We start from the raw sequence: 26,398 nt of genomic DNA, 5'->3' as shown, positions 1-26,398 counted from the left end.
CAAGGAAGAAGTATCACGTTACATAAGCAGATCAGTAAAAGAAGGCGATAGTGTAATGAGAGAAATAAAAAATGTAAAAGTAGAAATAAAAAGAACTCAGGCAAAGATTATGAATATTGTAGTACAATATGTACAAGAAATGTTTAAAGAAAAAAAAGAATGTAGTGAAAAAATGTGAAAAGTAAAAAAGTTAACAGAAAAAGAGAGTAAAGATTTAGAAAAGGAGGTTTCTTTAAATGAGCTTGATAAAGTTTTAGGACAAGTCAGTATAACAGCATGGCAGTAACAGTTACAGCATAAGGCCAACACAATAGGTAATTTAACAAGATACATTAATACACATCCATTATAATACATAACAATAACACATACCCCAAAAAACAGTTAATGTTACAACAATAGTAAACCATAACCAATGAATAACAGTAATAAATCATAAGATCTAAGATAAGTACCTCATAAGACATCTACAATAACTGGAAAGACCACAGAAATACTTCACAAAAAGGATTACTGGCCTCAAACAGATGCCCTACGCAGACCGTCTCAAAAAACTACAGCTTTACTCCATCGCATATCGCCTACTCGGGGCCGATCTCTGCCTAACATACAAAGCTATGTCAAACCCAGAGCTGTTGGACATGCTCTACTTAAAGAAATCCCAATCCCTCCAAGCTACACACTCTAGGGACCTAAACCTTGTCACCACAATAAACAGAACATGCTGGAGGGATAGATTCCTGTCCCAGAGACTTCCCATACTCTGGAACAGACTACCTATCTGTCAAACAGAGCTCCTCATTAGCACTCTTCAAGAAAAACTTGATGATTGGATGAGAAATGGGAAATTCACCCCAGGGATCACTTATGTGGCTCTGCTCGACAGGGGCACAGAAAAATAATTTTCTTGGGTGGCGAAAGCCAGGGTACATTTTTTGGCTAGGCTTATATAGGCCCTAGGGCCAATAGCCTAGTACCTACCTATGAACCTATGAACAGGCATTGGAATAAAAGGATAAATGAGAAAGCATGGAATAAAGAAGGAAAGAGATCAGTAATACCTTAATGGAAAGATTATATTACTATGAGAACATTTTATAAAAATTGGTTTGAATGGCGGATGATATTTAAGTAAAAATACAAAAAAATGTTTTTTTTTTTACAGAGGCAATATGATGGCAGAAAAGTAGAGAAATAAATTTTAAAAGAACATATAACAAGGCATTGATAGATTTAGAACATAATGATCAAAAGTGATTTGACAAAGAAAAATATATGAAAGAAAGCAAGAAAAAATACAAGAATTGTTATGTAAGCAAAGATATTTCTTACAAGGAAGAAGTATCACGTTACATAAGCAGATCAGCAAAAGAAGGCGATAGTGTAATGAGAGAAATAAAAAATGTAAAAGTAGAAATAAAAAGAGCTCAGGCAAAGATTATGAATATTGTAGTACAATATGTACAAGAAATGTTTAAAGAAAAAAAAGAATGTAGTGAAAAAATGTGAAAAGTAAAAAAGTTAACAGAAAAAGAGAGTAAAGATTTAGAAAAGGAGGTTTCTTTAAATAAGCTTGATAAAGTTTTAGGACAAGTCAGTATAACAGCATGGCAGTAACAGTTACAGCATAAGGCCAGCACAATAGGTAATTTAATAAGATACATTAATACACATCCATTATAATACATAACAATAACACATACCCAAAAAATAGTTAATGTAACAACAATAGTAAACCATAACCAATGAATAACAGTAATAAATAAATGAAGATAAGGAGTGGGGGAGGGAGAGAAAATCAGTCTGTTTGTAATATTGATCCTTTCTTCCCTGACAACAGTACTACTATCTAGTCTATGGGTCTATATTTTCTTTACATTTACAGTCTCCTGTAGCTGATGCAGCACATACATACCTCTCAAGCTATATGCACGGGACACTATGGGCCAAACGGTAACAACTGTGGGTACACATCTGCACAGATCACTTATAGGTTCATAGGTTCATAGGTACGTACTAGGCTATTGGCCCTAGGGCCTATATAAGCCTAGCCAAAAATGTACCCTGGCTTTCACCACCCAAGAAAATTATTTTCCTGTGCCCCTGTCGAGCAGAGCCACAAAAGTGATCCCTGGGGTGAATTTCCTATTTCCCATCCAAGCATCAAGATTCTTCTTGAAGAGTTCTAATGAGGAGCTCTGTTTGACATAGATAGGTAGTCTGTTCCAGAGTATGGGAAGTCTCTAGGACAGGACTCTATCCCTCCAGCATGTTCTGTTTATTGTGGTGACAAGGTTTAGGTTCCTAGAGCGTGTATCTCGGAGGGATTGCGATTTCTTTAAGTGGAGCATGTCCAACAGCTCTGGGTTTGACATAGCTTTGTATGTTAGGCAGAGATTACCTCTGAGTAGGCGATATGCAATGGAGTAAAGCTGGAGTTTTTTGAGATGGACTGTGTAGGGCATCTGTTTGAGGCTAGTAATCCTCTTTGTGAGGTATTTCTGTGGCCTTTCCAGTTGTTGTAGATGTCTTGTGAGGTACATACCAAAATAACTACCAAGGTGTTCTGTGGGCTGAAATGGTGATACTGTGCAATCTAGGTACTCATTGCCATGGTATTCCTGTAACAGATGAAGTATACACTATTAATTACATAATGTGAAATTGTGGCACTCGAGAGACATGTATGTGTACAGTATAGTAGAATTACTTACATACTTGTGGGTCATTCTCTGCCAGAGCTTCTTGGACCCAGGTGTCCAAGAGATCCCCCCTTTCTCCATTTCAGGTAGTCATGATGGTGATGACACTGCTCACCTGTGTGGGGGATACCAGTAATACTGGTGAGTTCTTTTCCCATCTGATCCCAGGCCTCCACCTTGCACTCTGAGACCTGAAAACCTCCCTGCAGCAGCCAGTCTTCATGCTTTTTTACTAGGAGTCCAACCGTGACCCTGGACTCAAGAATGGCCCAATGCTGCACCTGAAAGCATGCACCTTCACCAACACCAGCTATATTACCCTCCAGAGACAGAACTCCAATGGATTCTGCTTTATTTCTGCCTATTGCACTTAATATAGGCTGTTTTCCCACCCTTACACGTCATCAGGCAACATTCAGAAAAGTGCAGCATCACTTAGTCCTGCACAAACCAGGGCAGATGAGCTCAGACGTGGGAAAACAAGCAGTACTGGAGGCTTAGAGGAGAGTAGCAGTGCGCAAACCAACCAAGCAGGGCATAAATGTTGGCAGCTGTTATCAAGTTTATGTGGTGCTTAGCAGGTCTTAGCAGGTCTCAGCACAACTTAGCAGAGTGCAGCAGAGCTATATTTTAAATTAGTCTGCAAAATGTATATTTTAAAATTAAATACTTATTTGCCTTCTCTGTATTCAAACCATGGACCTACTACACATGGAGCTGTGACTCTACCCATTAAGCTACATGGATATTCAGATATCATGTGTATCTTTACATATAACACTGAGCTACCTAAAAGCAGTGCTGAGCACCACACCACACAGCACAAACACACTCAGCTTCACTTAAACATACATTCAAGTACATAATTAAATATATCCTGTTTCTATTTTTAGATGTCTGGACATTGTCTGGGTGCCACTTAATATTGCTGTGCTCTGCACCGTGCTGCACAAACATGTTTTTTATTTTAAAAAAAATGAAAAATTAATATGACAATGACAGGCAGTGCAGGGAGTCTCCTACCCATCTGCAGACATGGTTACCCCTACACCTCTCCCTACACCGATTCAATGGTTCCCATATTACAACCGCAAAACTCCACTTTTGCGAATACAGAAACACTGACACATATTTAGCGAACCGCGAAAACACCAAACATCCTGAAGCGCGAAATTCGAAATGTCAAATCATCATAGTTGGCCCTTCTCCGGTATAGCTCCTTAAGGTAAGTGTGCAATAGTTTAGGGTTAGGGTGCGGGTTAAGGTAAGTGCATACATAGTAATACATGCAAGCTTTACTGTAGGGTTATAAGTAGGGTTTTAAGTGTATGTATGTGGATTATTTATTTTGTTTGGGTATAGCTCCTTAACGTAAGTGTGCAAATGTGGATTATTTATTTTGTTTGGGTAGGTAGTACGGTGGGGTTGGCCAACTATGATGATTCAGGTAAAATCATGAAAGATGTAACAAAAGCAAGATGTAGGATGAAGACTGGTTAGCCACAATAAAACCAATGTAGAAACTGAAGCAACCAGTAAAACACAGCAGTGTAGACCAATAAAATATAAATGTAATTAAATAACAAAGCTTGAAAAAGCTAAAGAAAACTTAAAAACAAAACATGAAAGATAAGTGCTTTCATGCCTTAAGCTAAGCGCTTCATCAGATCTAACAGTTACAATGTATCAAACACTTAAATACAAATTTACCTATTCAAAGCACATGATCTAAGTTTGCTTGTGTCTTTCAGCTTTTCCTGGTTAGGGGTCGCCACAGCAGAGCTCCGGTCTGTTAATAATTGGCAGTAGATTTTTACGTGCCAAGCTGCTGGCCCTGACGCACAACCTTCAATGAAGGTATGCCCATTCACGCATGTCTCCACACAGAAGACGCTCTAGCTGAGAATCAAACAGGACGTCTTACTGTGAGGTGACAACGCTACCGCAGCACCACCACCGCAGTCCCAAGCACATAAAGCACATGATCTAAGTAAAGGTCTTAAATGAACAATTCCATTAAGACCAATCCCACTATCAGCTTGTAGTTCAAAGATCCATTTAGTTTCTCAAGACATTCCATTTTATTTTTAATGTCACCACCTCGACTATTACACTTTCACAATTCTAAGACCATAAAATTAAAATGGTGGTCATTACCATTACTTAAAATGTATTTTCTTAAAGCACTCCTTACATCTTGCTTCCTGATATAATTTAAATGTTCGTGTATACCATCTTTCAGAGATCTGTTTGTTTTACCAATGTAATAGCTATTACATAACACACAAAAGCCAAAAATAAACAAGATTGTAGCTTTTACAATAAGCATAAAAGTGAAATTCAAAAGATCTCCCAGTAATAGGATGTGTATATTCAGTACAACTAAAAATATGTTGTACTGAATATACACACCCTATTACTGGGAGATCTTTTAAATTTTGCTTTTATGCAGGAAACAAGTAACTTTATGGGACAATAAGCTCTCCCCCCAGCTTCCTATATGTGCAGGGGTCCCACAAGGATCTATCCTTGGCCCACTTTTATTCACAATTTTTACCAATGACCTAAACCCCTCAGCAAATCCAGCCTCAATCATACAATACACTGACGATGCTTCCCTAATCTACTCTACTCCCTTTATCAAGGAACTCCAAGAAAAAACTCAGGCAGCCCTCCACAATATCGAAAACTACTTAACAGCCCATCAAATTATACTTACCCCAATAAAACCAAGCTTATGGTCTTCTATATTACATCAACAACAACCAACCAACCAACCACCTATCTCTATTTCTTCCTCCAATGGCACAAAAATAAAACCCGTTGAACATACAAAATTTCTTGGTGTCACAATTGATAGTGGACTTAAGTTTGACAGACACCTTGCACTAACAATTAAAAAGGTTCATGTCAAACTGGATTTTCTCTATAGGGCTAAATCATATCTTACTGACCATGCCAGACATGCAACAGCCAGAACCCTTCTCTTATCTTCCCTGCTTTACTGTTCACAAATAGTTACCAATCTTCTCAAACCTGAACTGAATAGCCTTGAATCTTGCTATAACAAAATAGCCAAATCTGCCACTAATCAGTCTCACAGATCTCACCATTGCACTGCCCTTCTCCAGCTGAACTAGTTAGAGCTCCCTCGCTTGCTTACTCTGACTCAGCTACTAACTGCCCATACAGTCTTATACAAACCTGACAACTGCCCAGCTCTGACCTTGTCCAGCCCTACACTACCTAAAATCTCTTAGGTCTGATGATAAAGTATTGTTGAAGGTTAAGAAAACCCAAAACTCTCACAGCGTCTCCTTATACTCACATATAACTGCCAAACACTGGATTTCTCTCACTCAGCATATTCTGTCCATCAATGATACACATTCATTTAAACAGTCCCTAAAGGAATATTTCACCAAACATAGGCTTTGCTCATGTTCTCCACCAGGCTAACTAATTTAACCCCTTACTGTCTAACTTCCTTCTCTCCACCACCCATTGTCAATATTTCTTGGCAACTGGGCCTTCTTAGCATTAGTTTGTGATATTTTTATCCTGAAAAAAAAAACAAATATATATATTTTTGTTTTGTCTGTATGAATAGTATAAGCTTATTGTACTACCATTGTTATATGCTTTTAGATACAATGTCAAGGAACTTGCATTTGTAATTGTCATATGTACAAATGTATAATTATGTAATCTTCCTTGAAGCTTTTCTCCCCGGTTCTCTGCTAAAAATGGGCTTCTGGCCCAGTCGGACACTACCCGGTTATCAAATGTAAATAAACAAATAAATAAAATAAATGCTGATTGTAAAAGCTGCAATCTTGTTTATTTGGGTTTTTGTTTGTTATGTAATAGCTATTATGTTGGCAAAACAAGTAGATTTTTGAAAGATCTTGAAAGATTGTATACACAAAAATTTAAATGATATCAGGAAGGAATGCTTTAAGTAAACATGTTTTAAATAATGATAATGACCACCACTTTAAAGTTCAAGGTCATAGAATTGTATAAGTTTAATAATAGTCAAGGTGGTGACATTAAAAATAAAATAAAATGGAATGTCTTGAAACTAAATGGATCTTTGAATTGCAAGCTGATAGTGGAATTGGTCTTACTGGAGTGGTTCTTTTAAGGCCCTTACTTAGATCATGTGCTCTGAATAGTTAATTTTGTATTTAAGTTTTTGATACATTGTAACCATTAAATCTGATGAAGCGCCTAGTAGAGGGCAAGAAAGCACTTATCTTATGATGTTATGTTGTCCTATCTCGCCTTCATTCTTGTTGGTTGGGTTTTGAACCTCGGCTCCAACTTGGCCGCATACCAAAGCTTGAACCAAGGGAGGGCCAGCTTTGTCGGAACCGAGAACCTTTGGCTCCGAAGATACTGTATCTTTGTGACTGCTTGACGGCTCAGATCCCAGAACCGATGAAGTGGACTTTTTTGTCATGTCCGATTTTGAGGCCTGATTACCTTCTTCAAAAGGGCCTTTCAACAAACCCCTCAAAATGAATTTTGTTTTTTCTCTCCTGTAAAACCCTTGCACTAAAACCATGACAAATGGAGCAGGAGTCCTGGAGATGGACTGCTCCTAGACAATACACACAACTTGTGTGTCCGTCCTTTAGAGACATTTTCTGGGTGCATAAATAGCACTTTTTAAAACCAGATTGTCTCGACTCCTTAACAGGTTCTTTAGATATCTTGTAAACCAACTACTAGCAACAACAACAATAACAGTTAACAGTAACTACAATAACTACAATAACTGCAATAGAAAAAAAGCAAGTAGAAAGAGATTTATTTATTTATTTATTTTAGAAAAGGAAAGGGATGTGAGGAGAAGTCTCTAAGTTAAATGATAGTCTCCTCCAACCCGAGGAGATGCCTCTAACTCAAATGGCAACTCCATAAGAAAAGGGAAAGAAGCCCCGAAGAAAAAAAAGGGGCTAAAGAGAAAGAATCCTCTAACTTAAATGGATTCTGTAAGGGGAATAGGAGAAAAAACAAGGGCCCAAGGAGAACAGCCGAAGACACACCCAAGTAACAAAACAACACACACACATGAGCACTCTACTTGGACTGGGAATGTATAATATAGTCTAATAAGAAGATATTGTGAAAAACATAGTAAAAGATATATAATAAACATAATTACTAGCCTGAGCCAGCAAAGACAATCCCAATGCTTCAAGTGGAAAACAAGATCTGGGGAACAGCCGCCAAGCATCATGGGATAGGTTGTAGCCTCGAGCCAGTTGAAGCTCTCGAGCTTTGGTATGCGACCAAGTTGGAGCCGAGGTTCGGCTCTGAACCCAACCAGCAAGAATGAAGACGAGATACTGGACAACAAACATGGAACATTATGGTGAGTACATAACTTCTTTTTTTTTTAAGATTTTTTTTAGCTTTTTTAAGCATTGTTATTTCATAAAATTTATATTTTATTGGTCTACTCTGCCATGTTTGACTGGTTGCTCCTGTTTCTACAAAGTCATGAAAGATGTAAGGACAACTCAAAATGGTTAAAAATACTTCTGCTTTCTTTAGATGTTCATAGCTCAAATTTTACTTGGGGAAAAAACTAAAGAACTAAGAAAAGCTGACCAATTGTCTGTATGTTTTGCAGGAGAGAAAATGGTCTCGATGATATCTAAACAAACTATTTCCAAATGGATTTTTAATGGAATTTACTTCAGCTTTTCAGATTATGAAGAACACTTACCAGAAAGTTTAAAGGCCCACTCTACCAGAGTAGTAGCCACTTCAGCAGCTTTCATGCAATGTGTTGCTTCTAAAACCATCCTTGCAATTACGTCTTGGTTTCTGCCTGTACCTTCACAAAGCATTACAAACTGGATGTTCATGCTGTCTCTCATGATATCCAAAACCTGGAGGGAGTACAACTTTCTCTCTTCTAATCTAACTAGGCTCTGTGTGTCCTTCCAGATGTATGGAAAACTGCAACAGTGATCTAATGAAGAACATAGTTCAGTTGTGTAGGTAACTTATTATAATGGTAGATATTTGAATATCTCACTGCTGCAGTACCAGTGCCCTCCATCCATCCCCCCTTGGGTATACTTTTCAACTTTGCCATTTGGCAAGGGTGGTGTATTTCTTAATGTCTTTCTTTCCATTTTCTTAAAATTTCCTATACTGTCAAGTTTCACCATGCTTTTAATTTTATATATCAAGGGTCTCTCAGTTATTTTAAAAAGTCAGTATTTTGTCTGTATTTTGTATTAGGGTAGGAAAGCTCTGAAAATGGAGCAGACATATGTTCCTCTTATACTAGCATGCTAGCACATACCTAGGGTGGATGTATGCCTCACAGGGGAAGGATACTGAACTTTGGCAGGCTGGCTACATGCACAGGACCTTTGCAGGGATAGTACCAGATAGAAGGAGTACTGAAACAATGATCTATTCATGCATCTACTATTATGGTAAGTTACCTACACAATTGTTCTTTCTCCCTATTCCCTAAGTTTGTGTGATCGCAGAGATGGTGTGTGTGCATGTGTGTGTGTGTGTGTGTGTGTGTGTGTGTGTGTGTGTGTCTACATTAGGTTGGAGATGGGGAGTTGTCCCCACATTGAGTGGAGGCTTGCCTCCCTGCAAAAACAAATTTTGTGTTTTGTGGCCTTCAGAGTGTTGATAGTTTTAGTACTGATCTTCCAATGTTTTTAGAAGCAAAAAACATAGCTAGGGTGGGGCAAATGGGGCAGCCACCTCAGGGGCAAAGTGTTAGGGGGTATGACTAGCATATGCCCATCAGTCCGGTGCATGCCAGCAATTAAATGCCAGTATCACAGTTGAGGTCAGAACTGAAGCGCTGTAGCACTTATTGTGTGGCATAAACTGTAGCAGCTGCTTGGTACAATTTAAAAGAAGAAAATAATGTTTGTTTTCACTCAAACTGAAATGCAGTAAGTGTCGCTGGGTGGCACAAAGGGAACATTGCAGGAACTTGAGTCCCAAGCACTCAAAAACCACTGTCTTGAAGTAAGGGGCTCAAGTATCTAGTAGCTCATGTAGGCAGCCACTTGTGCTTGAATTTGATTATGAGTTTGGAGAACCAGCTATGGTGAGGGAGTAGGAGAGGGATTTTAGACTTAGGGAATATGAAGGAGATTTTAGAGTTAGGGAGCAGGAAGGAAGCTGTAGAGTCAGAGATATTTAGGGTTAAGGAGCAGGAGGGGAATTTTAGGGTCAGGGATTGATTAAGGAATTTAAATTTAGGGAGAGGGGTTGGATTTTTAGGTTTTGGAAGTGATTCAGGACTTTAGGGTTAGGGATGGGGAGTGGAGGTTTAGGGTACTGGAGTGAGGACTTGGGATGGGAACTGCTTGGGAGTTTTATGGTTAAGGTTCTGATAAGGCTATATAGTTTTATTGAGTTAGGTGTTGGTAAGGCTATGTAGGAATGGAAGATAGGGCAAGTGGGAGTTCGAACATGTGTTTTTTTGGCAAACAAGCTAGTGTAACACAAGCTATTAACACTTGATAACCTGTAGCAAATCCTGGCAAACATTGCTGTAGCAATCAGTTTTCTACAGTTTAAAAGGAGAAAAGTCCTTTTTTAGATCCTCTCCTCATGTTCAAGGAAAAGAGCTTTTTTTTTATTCACACCTCAACTTAAAGTTGAGGGGCTGCCAGACTGGGGGACAGTCGTGGGTTCAAAAATAGGTAGCTGCACCTCTGTTTAGAAGTTTTATGGTCAAATTATCACATGTTGATTATAAAAAATGCAGTTTTTCATAGCAGACCCAAATTAAGGTTGAGTATGGTCCACCCATTTAAGTGAACTAATTTTATTGTTCCTAGAGGGCTGGAACAGTGAAAATTTTAGTATAAATAGTGAGAATGTATGATGAGACCACAGTATATTGGAGTATTCCTCCTATTTTAAAGTACAGGGATTTCAAAGTCAGTATACAGAACTAGCAGGAATTTATGGAGATAATCCCCATGTTGAAGGGGTAGAGGCAAAAGCCATCCTATGAAAAGGTCTTAAAAGTATAACATTCAGGTTTGCAGTTTAGTTGTTGTCAAACTTGACATTTAATTTTTGAATTGTTGGGATTTGCACCTTTAGGTCTTCCATTTCCAGCAGGTATCCTGTAGCAAGTTTCATTGCAGGCTCATTTGTTCAAACGTTCATCATATTGGACATTCATCTTGTTGGATGTATGCTGTATCACAATAGGTAAATGGTTTTTGTGAGTGTATGTGTGTGTGCGCGTGTGTGCGCGTGCGTGTGTGTGTGTGTGCACGTGTATGTGTGTGTGTACATGTGTGTGTGTGAATGTTTGCAGGTTAGGGTTAGAATAACTTAGGAAATGGGACAGCTGTAAGTGTGAATCACAGTTTGATTTTGTTCAAGATACTGAAAGAATGAGCACGAGAAGTATAACAAATCTAATTGCCTCAGCAGTTACTCTCTCCCTCTCTCTCTCTATTTCTTTCTAGTATTACCATCCACTGATCCCTTGTTAATCAGACATATCACCAATAAATTATTTGGAGACAGTGAAGCATTACAGCATTCCTCAAAGCAAATTAGCCTATCTGTCCTTCTGCAGTCCATAAAATAACGCAATGTTAAATATTTGTTTATTAAAACATGTAATATCAAAAATGAATGTGAGATCAGCGAAATAAAGTCCTTTTCTTTGCACAGTGGGATAAGCCTTAAGATTCTACGCTGAGCAATAAAACATAAAAGTACTGCTATGGTAATGTTTACATATAGTGATTGTCTGACATGCTTTTTTTATTCAATTTAGGTCTCATCACACGACTCCGATATCCTGTCTCCTGCAGAGAAGACATGCAGCTCACACCTACTAATCTCCCCTTTGGTAAGAATAATTTTCTAAGTTTAGTAAAGCTTAAAACTCTGCTTGCTTGAATTATATAAATGCATATTATAACAGAATTGAGTGGATCAGTAGTCCAAGTGATCTGACAACATACAAGACATCACTGAGAAAAAAATGGAATTCCATTATGGTAGCTCAGATGTTTGTTAGCTTTGAGTGTCTTCCTGATTTACAGGTTGTTCTTCTTCTTCTTTTGGTTTTTCCCAGTTAGGGGTTGCCACAGCGGAACTCCGGTCCACTAATGAATGGCAGTAGATTTTTATGGTGCCAAGGTGCCAGCCCGACGCCCAACCTTCAACAAAGGCACGCCCATTCACGCATGTCTTTTGAATGCCACTTGACCATGGGGAGGACATGCAGACTCCACACAGGAGGTGCTCCAGCTGAGAATCGAATGGGAGAACCTCTTGCTGTGAGGTGACAATGCTACCGCTGCACCACGTGGCTTGTTGTCTTCCTGATTTACAGGTGATTTTCATAAAGTTTCAGTGATTTTTTTTGACTGAAGACTCTTGATAAAATAATGTACTAGTCTGCTGTTACTTATTTAGCTTTCTTTCTTCTTGGAGATTTACTGCTATTTTAGTTTTTCCAATATTGTACAAGTAAGAAAAACATCCTGTAGTTTATTCTTTTCCCAACACGCTTAGCAAAGCTGGAGATAAGATCAAATCTTAAGATACAAAGGCAAAACTTTCTTCAGTTTAAACACCAGAGAAAAAAATAAAGAAAATAAACCTGAAAGGCATAACACTTCATAATAGGAAATAGGAAAATTAAGTACTTCCAAATGTACCTTTGCTAGTAATCTTCCTCTAAATGAACTTAAAGAAACATTGCAGACATTATATGTGCTGGGCTGCACTGGTATCTATGATTGTGGAATCTGAGAGAAAGATTTCAACCTGGGTGGATAATATTTCTTGTGCTATATCCAAAACTGACAAGCATTCCAAAGAAACTACATCTATGAGAAAATGACTGACTCAGAAGCAAAAAGTGGACATAATGATATTCTCCTCAAGAGTTTGCTTGATGAACATGACTCTGCCAACCTTTTGTATATAATTTGGAATAATTTCTTCCACTTACCCATGATCCAAAGGGAAATAATCCTTCATAATAGAAATGGAACTCAGAATGCTTCTCACAAACTCAGATTCTGATTCTTTTAAACTAGTTTACATTAAATTATTAAACATTCAAGATGCAGTAACAATTTGTAAAATTACTAAGAATAAAAATGTCAGCAGAAATACTGTTGGATCATTGAAGTTGGATATAAATTAGAAAAAGACAATTTTCTCCTTTTAGCCAGTTCCTAATTAAAGCATTAATTTTCAGATGTTCTTCCCAGAAGATTTTTTCCTACTAGAGCTGTAAATATCAAAAAGCTGAATACAAAAAAGCAGAATTAATTTCACTAGCATTTTGCATTAAAACCTAACTAAAATTTACATGTAACAACTTTATTTTAAGTTAGTAAAGTCTTCTAGGCAATTTCCCTTTCCAGGCTATTTCCTGGGTGTAGTGTTAATACTGATTTTTATGCAACTAGCCATAGCCATTTATTAAGTAGGAGCTTTGGAATGCTGGCTGATAATTTTCCCCATAGGAGCAATGCTGCATCCTTAGATAATTTTCAGACAATCCATTTCTAAAACCATACTTTAAACAAATCATCTTAACATTTGAGCCATAACAGCTATTCAAGAGTAAACACAAACAATAGCAAACATACATCTTGTAATGGTATAACAGTTGACATTACAACTCAAAAATGTGAGTTCATGTTTGGTAATTCAGAAGTTATGCATTTTCTGTACATTTGTTAAAACAGGTTTTAATTTCAGTGACCATGCAATATAAACACTATTTGTAGCTGACTTGTTTGTCTGGATTTTAGCATCAAAATACGACTACCTTCAGGATTGTGCCATGTTTGCTTAATGAGATAATGACAGACATATGAAAACAAAATCACATCTTCATGGTGTAACAACTAAACTATTATATCCCTGCACCTATAATAAAAATAAGTCATATATCAGTGGACAATTTGCATGCACTACTGTGAGCTTCAAAAATGAAGCACTAGCCATCATATTGCCATGTTCCTTTCTAGAGCTGATATGGACCAAGTATGAAAATATACATTTTCATGCCAATAGAAATAAACAATCACTGCAAGTGTGCTAGAAAGAAGTCATGTATTAAACCTAATTTATGTGGATTGATGCCAGCTTCAAATGATACCTTACCCAATATGCTGCTGTGCTCCTTTACAGATATATTAACACAAATATGACACATATCACAATTGTCATATCTGAAATATAAATAACTGTTATATGTTTACAGGTGTGCTAGTCAGAGGTCATTTATTGGATCAATTTTGTCTGGACTGATGCTATGTTCAAAATGATGCCTAGCCAATCATGTTGTCATGTTCTTTTGTAAAAATATTGGCACAAAAATGAAAAATGTCATAATTTCCATATTTGAAACAAACCTTTATATCTCTGTAGTTATGATAAGCTAATGGCTATATAGTGGATCTTACTTATTAAGATTAATGACAGCTTCAAAGGAATACCTCATCCATCATGTAGCCATGTTCTCTTGCATAGATGTTTACTCAAATATGAAAAACATCATGATTTTCTTATCTAAAACATAAATTATTATCTCTGGGATTTAGAAAAGCTTACCAGGAAGCCTTAACTCAGAAAGTTTAAACATCACAATAAGCCTTTCTGATTCGGAGAGCACACTTCACTACTGTCAACTTGTAGCAGTGGCTAGAGCAGAAAGAGTGTTCTCACTGAGGAAGCCACATGCTAATGTGTCAGTCCAAGGAGCAGCTAATGCTAATGAGCCATGTGTTTTTTCCTGGAAATGGCTGCAGCTCCCTATTAACTGGGTAGAGAGATTTGGAGAATCAATCTGCTGAGTTATTTTTTTTGTTCAGAGGCAAAAGTGTGAAGTTGGCATAATGGTTATAGTGTTTACATGGCAATCACAAAGTGCAGGGATTGATTCTCACATGGGGTAGTTGGCAAGGCTTAAAATGGCCCGCCAGGGCAGTTAGCCTAGTACTAATCTAGGGAGAGTTGTTACAATGGTTAACATTTTTACCTTACAAACACAAGGTGCAGGGTTTGATTCTCAGCTCACATGAGGTTATTGGCTAGGCTTAAAAATGACCCACAAGGGCAGTTAGCCTAGTAGTAATCTATGAACCTATGAACCAACCTTTGACAGTGTTCACTCATTTTCTCATATGGAAATAATCATGGCACACATAAATATAGTGCAGCCATGTTTGTATGTGTGTGTGTGTCTGTCTGCATCTGTGTATGCAAGTGTGTCTGCATCTGTAGGGCCATAAATGTGACTGAATGGGTATGTGTGTGTACCTGTTTGTCTGTCTGAGTATCACACTATGGGATGTAGATAAGGGACGCTAATTCTGTATATGTGTTGGAATACGGGGATATGTGGTTACGTAGATAAGTATTTCCATGAGTATCAGCAAGTTTGGGGGGGCTTTTATGGAGATTTGTTGAGTGTGTGTGTGTGTGTGTGTGTGTGTGTGTGTGTGTGTGTGTGTGTGTGTGTGTGTGTGTGTGTGTGTGTGTGATACCTCTCAGCTGTCCAGATTTTCATAGAATGCCCAAATTGTTGCCTCATTTATTTGGTCAATTCTTCATAAACTTTGTGTTTTTCTGGCAAATCATCAGGAATTAAAATCACTAAATAATGACAGTCATTTGAGTTTCAGACTTAATATCCTTCAGAAAATGCATGCTAACACAAACATGTTTTTCTAGCAAGTTTCTAGGTTTATAAGAGCGATACTTAAAATCTATCCCCAATTTTGGGGTTTGTACTCCAACCATTATTTTTGGCTTTGTCCAGATTTTTTGTGCTAAAAGTCTGAGAGTTGGAGTGTGTGTGTGTGTGTGTGTGTGTGTGTGTGTGTGTGTGTGTGTGTGTGTGTGTGTGTGTGTGTGTGTGTGTATACTGGTCTGCTTATGCTACTGTAATGTGTGGGCTGTTAGAACAGAAGTGCAGTCAGATATAACAGCACGGTGTTTGATTCAGAGACACGGTAATGAGCCACTGTTAAAGTGTTTCTTTGTGAAGCTTTACCATGTCTTTGAATCAGAGATTCTCTCTGTCCACTATTTGACCAACCTGCAATGACCAATTAGTATGGGTGGAGAGAATATTTATGAATCCTGACCTATATCTCTGCAAGTGGGCTAGCTACAGATCAAATATTACGTAAACTTTGTCTGTACAGATGACATATTCAAAAAGATACCTAATTTATTATGTTGGCATACTCCCTTACAGAAGTATGATTTTTTTCATACGTGTGTCAATAATTTTGATATAGGAAACATAGCAAATTCACAGTTGCACCACATTAGAGAAAAGGGGGAAAAACAAATAACATTCAGCCAGCTCACAAAAGGCAACACACTGTGGTGAAACTGAGAGCAATTTAAAATCTTTGTACAAAAAATGTCTCAAGCAAAAAGTCATAGATGGCTGAATGAGTGTAGTACTAATAGTCAAATTAACTTATGCAGCAATATCTCTGCAGTTATGCTAGGTAGAGGTCAGGTCATGTATCAGGGCAGTTTTGTCTGCATTGATGTCAGCTTTGGAATAGTAACCTCATCCATCATGTTTCCATGCTCACATACTAAGATATTAAGACAAATATTAGATTTACCATATAGGTTCATAGGTTCATAGGTAGGTACTAGGCTATCGGCCCAAGGGCCTATGTAAGCCTAGCCAACAAGGTTCCCTGGCTTACGCCACCCAAGAAAGTTATTTTCCTGTGCCACTGTCGAGCAGACACAGAAGTGATCCCTGGGGTGTATTTCCTATTTCCCATCCACTCATCAAGATTTTTCTTGAAGAGTGCTAATGAAGAACTTTGCTTGACATAGATGAGTAGCCTGATCCAGAGTATGGGAAGTCTCTGGGACAGGAATCTATCCCTCCAACATGTCCTGTTTATTGTGGTGACAAGGTTTAGGTCCCTAGAGCGTGTAGCTCAGAGGGATTGGGATTTCTTTAGGTGTAGCATGTCCAACAGCTCTGGGTTTGACATAGCTTTATATATTAGGCAGAAATCACCTCGGAGTAGGCAATATGCTACGGAGTAAAGCTGGAGTTTTTTGAGATGGTCAGTGTAGGGCATCTGTTTGAGGCCAGTAATCCTCTTTGTGAGGTACTTCTGTGGCCTTTCCAGCTGCTGCAGATGTCTTGTGAGGTACATTCCAAAAGGGATGTTATACTTTATAATGGGTCTAATGAGTGTCGAGTAGATGGGAACAATGACCTCTTTTTTCCCAGATGAGAACCCTTTTATGATGAGGTGTGCCATGTAGAAGGACTTCCTGACTACTGTGGCGATGTGACTATCAATGGACAGACTACTGAAAGCCTGGGTCCCAAGGTCTCTTATCACACATTCGGTGTTAAGTAGACTGCTGTCTATGTAGTAGTTCATGGGTACAGAGTTTTTACCAAAGGGGATGACAATGCACGTTTTGGCATTGGGCCTGAGGCCATGGCTCTGACACCAGGCATCTGTCTCAGCGAGGCCCTTCTGTAGGATTTCCACATCATTTGGGGACTCAACTATGGTTCCTAGTTTGCAGTCATCTGTAAACTTCGTTAGCCAGAGGCCTTCTGTGTTAGCCTGTACTTCAGAGATGTAGATACCAAACAGAAGAGGTCCCAGGACTGAACCCTGTGGTACTCCATTTGTCACTGGTTTGAGGTCAGATTTGGAGTACGCAACTTTTACAGTGTGGGTTCTGTCAGTGAGCCAGTTGGCAACCCATCTTTTGACATAGGGATTTATACCTAGTTTAGTGAGTTTAGCTATAATTCCAGAATGGGGGATGGTGTTGAAAGCCTTGGCGAGGTCAAGATAGGCTGTGTGAACCACCTTACCCCCATCTACAGCTTTGGTGACTGCCTCAAAGAAGTCGATCAGGTTCAGGAGGCATGATCTGCCTTTCACAAACCCAAACTGGGTGGGATCCAGAGTTTGGAGGTTACCAATGTTTTTGTTTATGAGCTTCATGATGATACGTTCCATGGCCTTGCAGACCAGGCTCGTCAGGCTAAACAGGGTGATAGTTCCCGGGATCAGTGGTTGCTCCCCCTTTGTGGAGTGGGATAACTGTTGCTGTACACCATTCAGTGGGCACAAAGCCTGATGTGAGGCTATGACTGAACATGGTGCTTAGGTGGGGAGCCAGTTCATTCTGAAGTTTGTGTAAAATATAGCCTGGGATGTTGTCTGGTTCCATGGATGCTGTATTTTTGGCTTTAGAGAGTGCAGCTTTTACCTGCGTAGTTGTGATTACAGGGACTCCGCATTCTTCCTGTATAGATATGGGCCCTTTAGGGGGTGGGGGGTATACTTAGCACTGAACCTATCTGCCAGGATGTTGGCAATATCCGTTGGTTCTGCAATTTTCATGCCATTGTGCTGTAACTCAGAGCAGATCTGGGTGTTGCCATTGAGATTCTTGACATGGCTATAGAATGTTTTGCGGTTGTCCTTAGAATCAGTGGCGATTTTGTTTTCATAGCTAGCTTTGGAGGATCTTATAAGGGATCTCAACTACTTACTGAGGCTGACCAGGGAGCTCCTCCACTCATGGGATTTTACTCTCTTTTGCAACAATTTCTTCCTTCTGTTGTACAGTTTGTTTATGGCAGGGGACCACCAGATTGGCTTCCTTTTTTTGGAGGATAGCTTCTTGGTTCTGTTTGGGATAACACGATTCATGCACTCATGTAAGTGCTTCTACAGTGCATTTGTGTAGGATTCAGCAGTCGTAACTGTATTGTCCATCTGCATGGGTGTCATGAAGTTCACCACTTCTGTCTTAAGAAGCATGAAGTTGGCTTTGGAGAAAATTTTTACCGTGGTTTCCTTAATGGAGGTGGGGGCAGGATGTGGATATCAAGGGTGATTAGCTTATGGTCGGATCGGACCAACAAGGAGTTGACTTCAGGTGTGGAACACCAGTCACTCATGTTGATAATGACTAGGTCTAGGATATTGTTGCCCCTGGTGGGGGTGTGGATAAGTTGATCCAGGGCATTGGAGTTTATGAATTCCAGAAAGCATTGTGTGAAGGAGTTGGTACACGAGTAGTTTTCCCAGTTAATGGTGGGGTAGTTGAAATCGCCCATTCTTAAGGTGCTTGGTTGAACCCTAATATTTTCCAGTACATCAAGAAAAGAGGAGTGGGAATCTTAGTGCATGGTGGGGTATCTGGAGCAAGCTACAGTTTGGATTGCAGTTTTGCCCAGAGTTAGTTGCACTTGGATAACCTTGGATGCATTATGCTGAGCAACTAGCCTGGAGTTGTGGATATCCTTAATGAATATGGACACACCTCTGCCTTTGGTGTTCCAGTCCGGGTTACATGGCTGAAAAGTGTGGTATGAGTTCTAGCCTGGTAGTGTAGGGGTGCTCTCTGGAGCCTTGAACCAGGTCTCAGTCACTGCATAGACATCTATGTTCTCTATTTTAAGGAGTGCTTCGAGTGAGTACATTTTGAGATTTGGACTTCTAGCATTGAGTAGCATTACCCTCAGTTTTTTCTTGCCTGTTCCTATTACAGTGGTGAATTTGTCATTTGAACCTTGCCTAAAAAAGGCACTATAGGGGCGTCAAGAGCCTTAGCCAGTATCTGGAATCCCTGGGGTGACAGGTGCGGGCCATCTCTGGCAAAGCATCGTGGCCTGTCGACCATGTCATCCCAAGCAGACAGATACTGGATCCCCCTAGAATGACACCATAAGCTCAGCCAATTGTTGAAGTCAATCATTTTGTCCTTGTACTGCGGCATCACTCTGGGCGATGGCAGAATGCCACTCAGGACCAGGATCACACCTGCCTGGGCCACAGGATCGGAGAGCTCCTCCATGTCTCTCCCATGTAGTCCAGGGAGGCACGCCCCAGGTCGTCCACACCAACATGGGCAATGACAGAGTCATATCTGCACTTGTTGTGGAAAAAAAAAACTGTAAGCCTGTTTCCTACCTTTCCTGTCACTAGTGTAGTCCAGCTTCATATTTGCTGTATCTAGGACTGTATGTAAGCTTCTGAGCCCCCCAAGCCTTTCTGTGTTGGAGGAAAGCCTTCTAGCTTGTTAGTGGGAGTGGTAAGCACTAGGTAACCTGTCTACCACATAAGAAGTGGTTCTGGTCCAGAAATTGTAGTTATTGGCCATCTGGGCAATCTTTTCCATCTCTCTCAACTTTCTGATTTGAAAGCCTGCATTTGCACTTGTTTCTTTCCTGTAACTAGTCTAGTGCAGATACAGATTCTTAGGTTTAGTACTTGAATTTGCTTATTCGTGTTCAGCACTTGTTCAGAACTTGTTGTAAGCACTAAATAAACTACTAATTACTATAGCACTAAACCTTCTTCATTACCTAGAGGAAAACAGTTTTTGCACTTACTTTTCTCACTTGCTTAGAGAAAAACAGCTCTTGTACTCTCTTTCCTCACTTATCTACAGGAAAATAGTTTTATTTTATAATCTAACATATAAATTCTTATATCTCTGCAGCTGCGCTAAATACACCATGTTTCACAAAGTACAATTAAAAAAATATTATATATTTAGTAGCATTCATCTAAAATCACACATAATGGCATACTTTCATAGCTTATTCCCACAATGCTGCTAGCTGTGAAAGTATGCCCTGGACAGCAAAGTCATTATACAAGTCATGAGCAAAACTATGACATTTTTCATAGCCAGTGCTATAACAAAATGTCGCTGCCTTTATTTCCATGCAGCAAAAAGTATTTTATCCTGTGCAACTTGTTCAGCTCTAACCAGACATCTGGCACTGGTACCCTTCTAAACATGTCAGAGAAATACTATTGCATTTTGTAAACTGCTGCTACAAAGTATGACATTTTTGTTGCTGTGAGAGAGTTAGAGAGAGAGAGAGATAGGTATAGCCAACTGAAATATGCACCTGTTTGTGAGAAAGTGAATAACAAAACACGCAACACACAAGGCTACATTAGACTACTGCTCATAATGACATTAAAAACTCTTAGGAATTACTGTTGTATGTTCAAGAACTGTAGCTGTGATTGTTTGGACTGCAATAATTTAAATGTGATTAAAGGGAAATATATACCAAGTCTGAAATTTCACTTTATTGACGTATTTCCTCTTCTCTGAGGTACAGTGGTCTCAGAATTAGTACATATAAGTAGTGGGGCTGGAGGTGCAGGGTGGCTTGTCCCCCTGTAACAGTAGCTTATGAAGTTTATTGTTGCGTGAGTTAAATTGCACTTAAATATTCAATGTTTTGGGACTCTCATTACAGAAACTTAAACTTCTGTGAGGGAGACAACCCTTTGCTTCTAATATTACATGTACATGCTCGTGGTTAGTCAACCATAAAAAACAACACCTAAGAGGCTACATAGGTCTACTGCTTATGAGGACATTAAACATTCTTTACTACTATCACAGCATATACATGTTTGCCAGGAGCTAAATAGCAAGACATGACATCGACAAGGCTATGCAAGAAGACATATCATTAACAAACATAAAAACCCTTTGTTAGTAAACAACAAGAATCCTGGTGTATTTCTGGGAAATGACAGCTAGCTCCCTGTGTGTGTGCATGTGCATGTGTGTGAGTGCATGTACATCTATTGACCACAAGGGCCTTTTTAAGCCTAGCCATGCATCCCAAATTCATGACAAGTTCTGATACCCTTGTTAAGTGTAAGCATGGGCCTGGGAGATGAACCATTTACAGGTTACCTGTTTCCATAAGAGACATAGGTGCCAAACCAGGGATGAATTTCTGTTTTCCCATCCAATTGTCCAAGTTGCACTTGCATTGGATTAGCGAGGAGCTCTGTTTCACATGCATGGGGAACCTGTTCCATAGATGGGGAAGTCTCTGGGATACATCTCTCCAGCAGGTCCTATTTATATCACAAGCAAGGTTTAAGTCTTTAGAACTGGTAATTCTGGTACTGTTTGTTTTGTGGATATGCAGGAGGTCCATCAGAGTGGGGTCTGACAATGCTGTGTATGCCAGGCATAGATCTCTCCTCAACAGCCTGTAGGAGACAGATGCAGGGATAGGGCCTTGAAGCGGTCTGCATAGAACATATTACTTATACCCTGTATTCTTTTAATGAGGAACCTCTGTGGACGTTCCAGTTGTTGGATATGGCTGGTTAGGTACATACCAAAGGAGGCATTGTACTCAGTGTTAGGTCTGATGAATGCTGAATACAGTGGAACAATGACCTCCTTGGACTTAGATGCCATACATTTGCTTATAAGTTGCACAGCACAGAATGATTTTCTCACCACTGTAGACACGTGATGATCAAAGGCTAGATTACTATCTATGTGTGTTCCTAAGTCCCTGGGTCAGCTCTAAGGGGTGTGTTGTAAATATGATAGTTACCAGGGATGGATGATTTCCTAAAGGATGCTATTATGCATTTCTAGGCATTTAGTTTTAGTCCATGAATCTGACATCAGTTGTTTGTCTGTGTCAGCCCTTCCTGGAGAACATTTGTGTCAGTGTGAGATTCAATGACAGCTCCTAATTTGCAATTATCTGCAAATTTAGTCAGCCAGAGACCATTGACATTTGCCTTGACTTCTGAGAAGTAAATGCCAAAAAGGAGCGATCCAAGGACTGATCCCAGAAGGATGCTACTTATGACTCACCTCTTTGTAGAGGTGGACTCCCCAATTCTAACATCCTGGGTTCTGACTGTGACCCAGTTTTTCTATCCACCGGCTGACATATGGATTTGTACCTAACCTATTGAGTTTGTCAGCAATGCCCAAGTGGGATATTGTGTCAAATGCCTTGGCCAGGTCAAGGTAGGCAGTGTGAATGATTTTGATTTCATCCATTGCTTTAGTGATGTTCTCAAAGATGTCCACCAGGTTGTGTAGGCATGATCTGCCCTTGACAAAACCAGACTGGGTTGGGTCCAGTGTCTGGAGGTTTACTATATCTCTGTTGATCATCTCCATGATAATTCTTTCCATGGTTTTACATATAAGACTAGTGAGACTTATGGGTCTGTAGTTCCCAGGGTCTGTAGATGGCCCACCTTTGTGCAGAGGGATGATTGTTGCCTTTCTCCATTCATGAGGCATGAAGCCTGTTTGGAGGCTACAGTTAAATAGTAATTCCAGAGGTCCTGATAGGTCATGTTTTATGCTGTTTAGAAGGCATCCTTGGATATTGTCTGGGCCGATTGATGCAGTGTTCTTGGTCTTAGAGAGATCATTAAGGACCTGCTCCCTAATGATAGTAGTGGGAGCTATATTTAATGATATTTCCTAAGGGAAGGTTGAAGAGGAGAGAGGAGTAAAGTTGGAGGTGAATTTATCGACCAATAGGTTTGCTATATCTTCTGGCTTAGTATAGGTGGCTCCATTTACAATGAGCTCTGCACACAATTGTGTATTGCCTTTGAGGATGCGGACATAGCTAAATAATGCCTTGTTGTTGTCCTTGGTCTGGGAGGCCAAACTTACCTCAAATTTGGCTTTGGTAGACTTTATTTGTCCTCTGAGTTGTTTGTTTAGTTTAATGAGAGTGCTTTTATCCTGCTGGGTGTTGCACCTCCTAATTTTTGCCATGATTTTCTTCATCCTGTTACACAGCTGACTGATTTTGTGATTCCTCCAGGGTAGCTTGTTTTTTCAGTTAGTTCTATACTTCTTCCTGGTGAGTACAGCTGCCTCTATGCAGCTATTAACATACTTGTACAGGGATTCTGTGAACACTTTTGCACAGAAGAAGTGTTCTCAGGGTTTATATGGGCTTGACATTTTGCCAGGCTCTCACTTAATAGCAGGAAGTTAGCCTTAGAATAGTTCCTGAATATTCCCATTTTAGCTAGGGATCCAGATTTTATTTTTACTTCAAAGGAGTCCATTTTGTGTCTGACTTTACCAGGGAAGGCATTACAGTAGGAGGTGTGCAGCACTCTCCCATATTAGTGAGGACCAGATCCAGTATGGTTGCACCCCGGTTGGTGTATCGACTGTCTGGTCCAGGGAGTTTGTACTTACAAAATCCAGGAATCTCTGTGCATGTATGTTTAATGTTGTATAGGATTCCCAGTTAAGAGTGGGGTAATTAAAGTCACCCATGAATGTGGTATTGGGTTGGATGGTTAGTGTTTCTAATAAGTTTAAATACACGATATGAGTTTCCTGGGTCATAGAGCTTGCTAGGAAGTGGTACTGGATTTTACCTATGGTGATTTGAACATGGAGCAACTTAAGTGCATTGTTCTGTTTGACCAGCCTTGAAGTATATTTATTTTTGATGTAAATAGAGACAACTCCACCTTTAGTCCCTGCCTGTGAAGTAGCTGGTCTAAATGTGTGGAAGGCATTATAATCCTGCACTGCTGGTGTGCTGTCAGCGGCGTTAAACCACATCTCAGAGACTGCACAGACATCAGCATTCTCTAGGGTAAAGAGAGCTTACAGGGAGTGGAGTTTTTTGTTTAGGCTCCTAGCATTGAGCAGTAATACCTTTAGATTTTCTTGGTTTTGATTTGCTATGCCAGAAGCACTTTCAATTTGGCATTGCCTAAAAAAGGCACTATGGGGGAAGAAGTCAATGTTTTAGCTGATATTTGAAAGCCTAGAGGGGAGAGGTGCAGACCATCCCTGGCAAAGCAGCATGATCTGTTGATCATCTCCTTCCATGCTGACAAATATTGCACCCCCTTTGAATGACACCAGAAACTAAGTCAATTATTAAAGTCAATCATCTTTTGTTCATATTGTGGCATCATCCTTGCAGAAGGTAAAATGCTAGGCTCATACCAGCCTAAATTCTGCACACAACGTACTCGCATGTAAGGCAGATGCAAAAGACCAAAAGACCAATGTAAAACTCAAAATGAGGCCAGCACCAAAGAGTGAAAATAAATAATATATATTTTAATACATAAATGCAAAACCAAAAAAATCAGACTGGTTTCGGCCCCAAGGCCTTCTTCAGTGATACACTAGTGACATTCAGAGAATACTTAAATAGTATTCTAAATAAATCAATTAAGCAGATAAACCAGTATTTAAAGGCACAGTATAATAACAGGAGGTATACTCAATCTACATACAAAAAAAGCATTCAAAGATGGTCATTCAAACCAGGGGAAAACAAACCCTCTAATTTAATAATCCTAGCCCTCTCTTTATTATTTAATATACTGTGCCATCCCATTTTCCTGGCTCTATCCCCCCATATTTTATCAATGTTAGTAAAATGAAATTTGGCTGTTTTGTGATTTAGAGCATGTTTATATAAAGCATTTGTCAAACGCTGATTTCTCATGTCACTGAGATGTTCCAACATTCTAATCCTGAGTGGCCTGGACGTCTGTCCCATGTAAAAAGCGGAACAGGAACATGTGGCCAAATAGACCACCCAATCTGTGCCACAATTACCAAAACATTTTATCTGATATACCCTGGTAGTGTTTCTACTAGAATATTCTTTAGTTTTAAGCATGTGTGTATAAAATGAGCAGTGCCCACAAGGAAAAGACCCAATCAATTTGTCCCCTGTTAACGTAAGTTGTTGACCAAAACCTGTTCCTGTATACCCAGTTTTGAAGTGATTAAAGTATGAGCCCAAATTACGGCCTCTACAGTATGAAAATAAACACTCTGGAGTTAATATCTTAGCTAACTCTTGATTAGACAAAAGAATGTTCCAATTATTTATTTATTTATTTATTTTACATTTGTTAACCGGGCTAGTCTAGCTGGATATATTTCCATTTTCAGTAGAGGCCCGGGGAGAAAAGTTCCAGCAAGATAGAAAAATTAAAAATATCATTACATGGTAAATGAAAGGATTGATAAAAAAATACAACAAGTAATTATAACATACTAAAAGTATTTACACTTGAAAAAGCAACAGTAAAAATATTTACACTTGAAAAAGCAACAATAATAATGTGGCACAGTAAGATTCATAAGGAATTTTTCACATCAAGTAGAAATATTTCAGCAGTACATTCTTAATAGCATTGATGTTCCTGCCATAAGTTGTCACAGACCTAATCACCTCCACCTCTGTACCTGATTTCACCTGATATTCCAATCATTTGTCTCTCTCTTGTTCCATAGCCCAATTACTAGCTGTACTAACATACCCTGGTTTGTATCCTCGATTACAGAACCTATGTATGAGGTCCTGTTGATGATGTTCGTAGGTACCTTGATCTGAACAGATTCTCCTCACTCTCAAAAACTGGGATTTGGGTATATTTCTAATGATGTGATGGGGATGTAAACTAGTTGCTTCCAGTAAGCTATTTTACTGGGGGTATTTACGAAACACTTGTGTAGAAAGGGTATGATCTTGACACATACCAGCCTGAGACACATATTTCGAGAGCTCTATGATGTCTCTTTTCATATAGTCATAGGAAGGTACATCTCAGGTCATTTACTCCCACATGGACTATGACTGAGTCTAATTGGTAATTGTGACCCAATGACCTGAGTGCATGCCTAATGTGGCGGATTCTAGCCCTTGATAAGCAACTGACTGTAAATTTCTCCTTACTCAGCCTGGTGAGAAGGACATCAGCGTGTCTCACAATGGAGTCTCTAATGACTAGAATGTTGGATTGTGTGGTGACTTGCCTTATGGGCTTAGAGGTAGAGGCTCCATGAGATGTAGCCAT

General features: G+C 39.3%; 1 protein-coding gene across 1 annotated transcript in view; it reads left to right on the top strand.

The window, feature by feature from the left end:
* The window catches only part of ITK (IL2 inducible T cell kinase), a 1,334,312-nt gene that overhangs the window by 1,178,449 nt on the left and 129,465 nt on the right, over positions 1–26,398 (top strand). Inside the window, exon 11 of the mRNA XM_044069337.1 lies at positions 11,509–11,583. Within this exon, the coding sequence (XP_043925272.1) occupies positions 11,509–11,583 (75 nt within the window). The remainder of the gene's footprint in view (positions 1–11,508; positions 11,584–26,398) is intronic.

This window comes from Protopterus annectens, chromosome 4.part0 (assembly GCF_019279795.1).
Source record: "Protopterus annectens isolate FY-2018-M chromosome 4.part0, PAN1.0, whole genome shotgun sequence".
In the NCBI taxonomy this organism is placed as follows: domain Eukaryota; kingdom Metazoa; phylum Chordata; order Ceratodontiformes; family Protopteridae; genus Protopterus; species Protopterus annectens.
This window is presented reverse-complemented; position numbering and strand designations above follow the sequence as displayed.